The sequence below is a fragment of the Tupaia chinensis genome, unplaced genomic scaffold (genome assembly GCF_000334495.1).
Source record: "Tupaia chinensis unplaced genomic scaffold, TupChi_1.0 Scaffold000539_1, whole genome shotgun sequence".
NCBI lineage: Eukaryota > Metazoa > Chordata > Mammalia > Scandentia > Tupaiidae > Tupaia > Tupaia belangeri.
In genome coordinates this window covers 1,245,867-1,251,843 of record NW_006160052.1, presented here as the reverse complement: position 1 = coordinate 1,251,843, position 5,977 = coordinate 1,245,867, and the positions used below count along the sequence as shown (strand labels likewise).

The following is a 5,977-nucleotide window of genomic DNA, read 5'->3' as shown; positions in this document are numbered from 1 at the left end:
CCCCCTTTCTTCCTAAGATCGCCCCGGCCTGCCACTCTCTCTCCTTGACCCTCTTTCTCGAAAGCTACCTGTGGGGGAGACATTACCAAAGATGCCGGTCAGATTCAATCTCCCAACTACCCCGATGACTACACCCCTTCCAAGGAATGTGTCTGGAGGATCACGGTGTCAGAGGGCTTCCATGTGGGACTCACCTTCCAAGCCTTCGAGGTGAGTCTGCTCAGGTGGCCTTCCCGGATGGAGGAAACAGCGACCTTGGCCAGACATCCTCCACTACAAAGATGGGTTTCCACTGTTTGGATAAAGACAGAACCCTAAGAATCCATTTGAGACCCAGCGTGGGGCGATTTCACTGTGATAATCTCATACCAAGATCTTTAGAGGGAGTTACCAAAGCCAAAGTCCAGGATGACATTCCAGAAGCTTCCTACAATTGTTCTTCCCTGTTTTGTTTTCTCGATCTTTCTTTTTTTAAAATGATATTTTATTGGGACTGGCAGGTGGCATGGTGGTTAAGGGTGCTAGATTCCCACCTGACCGACTACAGTTCAAATCCTAGACCTGGTGGCTTGCTTTCTCACTTTCCCTCAAATTAAAATAAATAAATAAATACAGTTAAATAAAATTATTAATTTTTAAAATTTATTTTATTATTATTTTTAAATGTTTGCTAGAGGATGTATGTGTGTGCCAGAGAACAGCAAGAGAGAAAGTGAGAAAGCACCCACACCCACACGCGTGCACGCACACGCGCGCACACACACGCACACACACACACACAGAGGCGATGGGCACACCGCAGTCCTTTCTCTTCTCTTTCCTCTTGGGATTTCGGGCATACACACAAATGCTCCCTTCACGTTTTTCAAGCCCTCCTGGTCCGGTACTCGAACCACTCAGTCGACCACGTGGAATCCAGCTGCCTCCCCCACCATAGCCAGCCCATCTTCACCTCTCCTTAGCTTAATGCACCCTTGGCTTCTGCACTGGAAGGTCTCGGAGCAGCCACTTCCTCTGACTGGTTAGCGTTTGAGAGTGACATTTGGGTCTCCTCAAATCAAACCTTCGCGCCAAGCCATCCTTCGTCACCAGGTTGCTCCGTCCCTCCTTCTAGATCGAGAGGCACGACAACTGTGCGTACGACTACCTGGAAATCCGCGATGGCCCCACCGGGGACGACGCCCTGATCGGCCACTTCTGTGGCTACGAGAAGCCCGAGGACGTGAAATCCAGCTCCAACAGGCTGTGGCTGAAGTTCGTGTCCGACGGCTCCATCAACAAAGCGGGCTTTGCGGCCAATTTCTTCAAGGGTATGAACTAGCGCTTTGTTTCCACATTAAGTCCCCGGAAGAAATATTGCTCCCCCAGGCTTAAGAGTCCCCAAACGCATATGCAACTCAGCACTAAACGAGGCTCCCTGCAGGGACGAGGCAGTGGCCCATTTTAGAGCTGTGTGCACCCCCGCCCCCCACAGAGCTCACAGCTGATCAGGAGCAGCCCCAGCCCTGGTGTCCACATGGCAGAAGTTACTGAGTTCCCAAGGTCAAACCACACCGCAGTAAATCAGCGTTGAGACCGAGGGATGCTGATTGAGGCTGTCGGTAGCAGCCCTGCCGAGCACCGGGCCCTTGGTGCACCAACTGGGCCTGTCGGTGCTCCCCCCCCAGCCCTCGGTGAGCTTGGACCCTGGGCGATCAGGGCCGAGGAGCACCGCTCAGCACCCCTCAGGGACGTGGCAGATCCAGGAAGGGTCCGAACTCAGTCTGACTCCGAGGTTCACTCTCCATGTCACTGCGTGCCTCGATGGAGGCCAGAGGGACAGCTGGTCTGTGGCTCCTGGACCAGCAGCCCCCATCCGGCCTGCTGCCCCACGTGAGGGGGGCGGGAAGGACGGCGAGAGTGTGGCGCCCTGGAAACAAACCCTCACAGGGCCTTCAGACGGCTGCCCTGTAGGGTCTGGGTGGAACTGGATCTAGAACAGCACGGGGCAGGCCCAGCAGTCTGGGTCCCTGAAGACCAGACTTGTAGGTCTCCATTGCATGGGGAGCTCTTCCTCCTCTGCTCTCAAAGCCCCCCAAGTCCCACCGACCAGGTCCTAGCAGGGAAGCCCGGACCATGCCCAGTGTGCTGTGCTCGGGCTCCCACTAGCGCAGCAGCAGCCTTGAGCGGAGACACCCTGTCCTCTGCCATGAGGCCCCTTGCTTGGTGGCAGCACCTCCCAGCACCCGCGGTGAGGCTGCCCAGAGTTCTTGGTCCCTTTTCTCCCAATCTCCCCCTCTGCTTTTCTTTTAGACTCTCCTCCCAGGTTCTTTGGGAATGGACTGAGGGTCAGAAGAACCCGCTTCAAGCCGTGTCACCCCGAGCAGGCAGCCCTTCGTCCCTATTGAAGCTTCAGTTTTTCTCTCTGTGAAATAGGGCCGCTACCTACCTAGTCCTGATGCACCATGACATGCTGGCTATGGGGGTGCTTTCTGAGCTGGCCAGTGGCAGACGAGATGTGGAATCATTATTTCACCCTATTTTGAGGCATCTGGGGATGGGAAATAAAATCCAAATCGAAACAGAATCAGAATCACAGTTCTGAATATTGGGAGGAAAGAACATAGTTGCTTCTTTCAGAAGTCTGCAAAGCCAGGCCACAGCAAGTGGATTTCAAAAGCAGGCCAGCCCGTGACTTGCAGAGGGAGGAAGGACATGCAGCTTCATCAAGATGCTGGAAATTCACAGTCCCCTCCTGTCTCCCGCCCAGGGAGGCCCGTCTTCCTTTGCAGCAGGAAGGCCGGCTGGGGACTGTGAGCAAGTCCCACTTCTCTGAGCTCCAGTCTCTCCCCCTGTAGAAATGATGTGACCAGGTTATTATAAGGTTGTTGTCAGAAGAAAATGGAAATGCTGTCAGTGAGTACACCTGGATGATGTTTAGAACCGTTCATTGCACTTGATCGGAAAAGAATCTTTGAGACGATTATTTGTATCTATCTAGTTTCTCCTTGCTGTATGAGTGACCTTTTGCTGCGTTATTATAAGGTTGTTGTCAGAAGAAAATGGAAATGCTGTCAGTGAGTACACCTGGATGATGTTTAGAACCGTTCATTGCACTTGATCGGAAAAGAATCTTTGAGACGATTATTTGTATCTATGTAAAAAATGCACTACTTTCTCATTGCTGTTTGAGTGACATTTTGCTGCTGTAACGAATTACCAGAAGATTGATGGCTTTAAACAAACCCAAGTTTCTTGTCTGAGGGTCGGAGGTCCAAAGACGGGAATGAGTCCTACTGGGCTAAAATGAAGGGGGTGGAGGGCCACGTACCTGCCTTGTAGGGCTCCAGGGAAACTGTCCCCTTGCCTTTTCAGAAGCTGCCTGTGTCCCCAGCTCCATCCTCAAAGACAGAATGGCTATTGAGTCTTTCTCACGCTGTGTCCCAGGCCCCCCGAGTCTCCTCTTCTGAACTGGACTCTCCTCCCTCCTCCCCCCTTGTGGACCCTTGCAATGACATTGGCCCACCCCAAAAAGCCAGTAGAGTACCCATCCCGAGACCCTTAATCTAACCACATCTGCAGGGTCCTTTTAGCTGTGCAAGGTAATGAATTCATGGGTTCCAGGGACCAGGACGTGGATGTCTTTGAGAGCGTTTTTTGCCTAGCCTATGTCACAACTGCTTATAAAGTATTTTTCTTTTCTTTTCTTTTATTCATTCACTCGTTTATTTTGATTCGACCAGAGAGAGACAGAGAGAGGGAAAGCGAGAAAGCAAACCATCAGATCTGGGACTCAAACTGTCATCGGCCATGTGGGAGTGTCAGTGCCTTAACCACCACGCCACCTGCTGGCCCCTGCTTATAAAGTTTTCATTGCAGTTCTGTGTATCCTAGTTCCAGACCTGCTCCTCCCCTGACTTCTACCCCCAGGTCTGCAGGTTAGGCATTGGGGCTCCACTTTGTACTCCTCGCTTCTGGTCCTGCGGATAATCAGGGATGCATGTCTTTAGTTTTATTTATTCTGTGAGTGAGAGAGACAGAGACAGAGAGAGATGCAGCACTCCACCAGGGTCTTGGTCCCAGCCCAGGGGGGGTCACACACGTGCCAGGCAGAGTGAGGACTGTAGAGAACCACATTTAGAAAGGGAAATAGATACTGACCTTGGCCTTGAATCTGAAAGGAGAAACCGACACTAGCAGAAAAACTTAGTCCTATGGAAAGGGGGGGAGGTGTGCGAGTGCTGACCACAGGCCCCGGCTGCGTTAGTTCTCTCTTCATCTGTGGGGCGACCCTCGGTGGGTGCTGTAGCTGTCCCCATCGGAACACTGAGGATGCTGGAGCTCTAACGTGGCAGAGCTACCACGAGAGCCCAGATCTCTCTCTCTCTCTCTTTTTTTAAGAGAGATTTTTGCTATAGGGCACATGCGCTCACCAGAATGAAACAGAAAGCAAGAAATCACCGCACACGGGGTTGGCCACATCACAGCCTTCTCCGTTCTCCTCTTGGGATTTCAGGCATGCACGCACACAGGCCTGGTCTGGGACTCGAACTGTGGTCAGCTATGTGGGAGTCCAGCGACATCACCATTAGGCCATCTGCTGGTCCTCCCGCCCCGCTCTTTCCAGTAAGGAGATCTGAAGGCCCCAGAGAAGGAAAATGAAGGGGTTAGAATTTTTCAGCCGTGTGTGTGACTTGATCCTGGTACCAGCTACCTCTGTGCCATGGGGGGGTAGGGAAAAGGCTCCTGAAAAGGCTCCTGAACTTGGCATCTGAAGTCTGGGAGTGAATTCGCCTGCAGCCCTCCTAGCTCGCTCTCGGGCAGGCCACGTTCCGTCTGAGGTCTGACATGACTGCTTTGCTCCTCTCTATTCTGATGCCTGCGCACAGTGGCTCGATATTGAGCGAGGAGCGACAGATGGACGAGTGCGTGGACGGGCTTGGGCTCCTCCCTGGTGAGCCGGGCACCGGCTACCTGCTCTGCTCACCTGCCGGGCTCCCCTGAAGGCCAGTCTCATGCGGCTCTGTCCAGTGGAAGGAGGTTGCCAGGCCCAAGCGAGAGCTACTCGGGGCAGCTGAAATTTCCTAGCAGCCGTCTTACCAAAAAAAAAAAAAAGTGAAATAATATTTTAAATTTAACCTAATACATCCAAAATAATATCATGTAAATATATAGTCACTGTACACAATTTTTGAAAGAGAGATTTTTTTTTTTTTTTTTTTTTTTTGCTATAGGGCATGTGCACTTGCCGGAGAAAGAGAGAGAGAGAGAGGGAGATGGCCACACTGCAATGCCTTCTCCTCCATTCTCTTGGGATTTGGGGCATGCATGCACATGCACCTGGCATGAGTTTCAAGCTGCCGGGTCTGGGACTCGAACCGTGGTAGACTACGTGGGAATCTAGCAACATAACCTTTATGCCGTCTGCTAGTCCCCAGTGCACACAGTATTCATGAGAATTTTATATTCTGTTCTTAGGAAGTCCTGGCACCCATGTGCACTGTATACACACAGCGTGTCCCAGGCTCCAGGGGCTACCTTTCTGGTCTCGGTAGTGCAGGAGGTACGTGCTTCCATCTCCGCACGCCTCCTTGGCTCAGCCCTTGTCCAGCGAGACACGCGGAGGCTGTCCTGCAGACGCCCGGGGCCAGCGCGTGTGCCAGGACTCCCCCTGTGGAAGGACTGGGCAGCCACTGCCAAGGCCCTGCAGAGGAGCTGGAGCAAGCCAGGGATGCTCTCGCCATGGTGCCAGCTGGCAGGAGGCTCTGCCCAGCCCCGCTGCCAGCTGGCCCTGCAGCACTCTCCTGGTGCCAGATGGCAGCTGCTCTCAGGCCTCCTGGCTGGGCAGCAGGCAGACCTTCCGTTTCTGGCTGCGCTGGGAGATGGCGGCAGCATTCGAGCCTCACTCCTACACGCGGAACCGAACCTCAGGATCCGCACCCCGGCCCCCGCAGCCACTCCCCGAGTGCCCGTGGGCTACCAGAGGGTCTTGTGGGGG

General features: G+C 53.3%; 1 protein-coding gene across 1 annotated transcript in view; it reads left to right on the top strand.

The window, feature by feature from the left end:
* Positions 1 to 5,977, top strand: part of TLL2 (tolloid like 2) — a 147,101-nt gene that overhangs the window by 121,678 nt on the left and 19,446 nt on the right. Inside the window, exons 13-14 of the mRNA XM_027775252.1 lie at positions 65 to 210; positions 1,115 to 1,310. Coding sequence (XP_027631053.1) covers positions 65 to 210; positions 1,115 to 1,310 — 342 coding nt within the window. The remainder of the gene's footprint in view (positions 1 to 64; positions 211 to 1,114; positions 1,311 to 5,977) is intronic.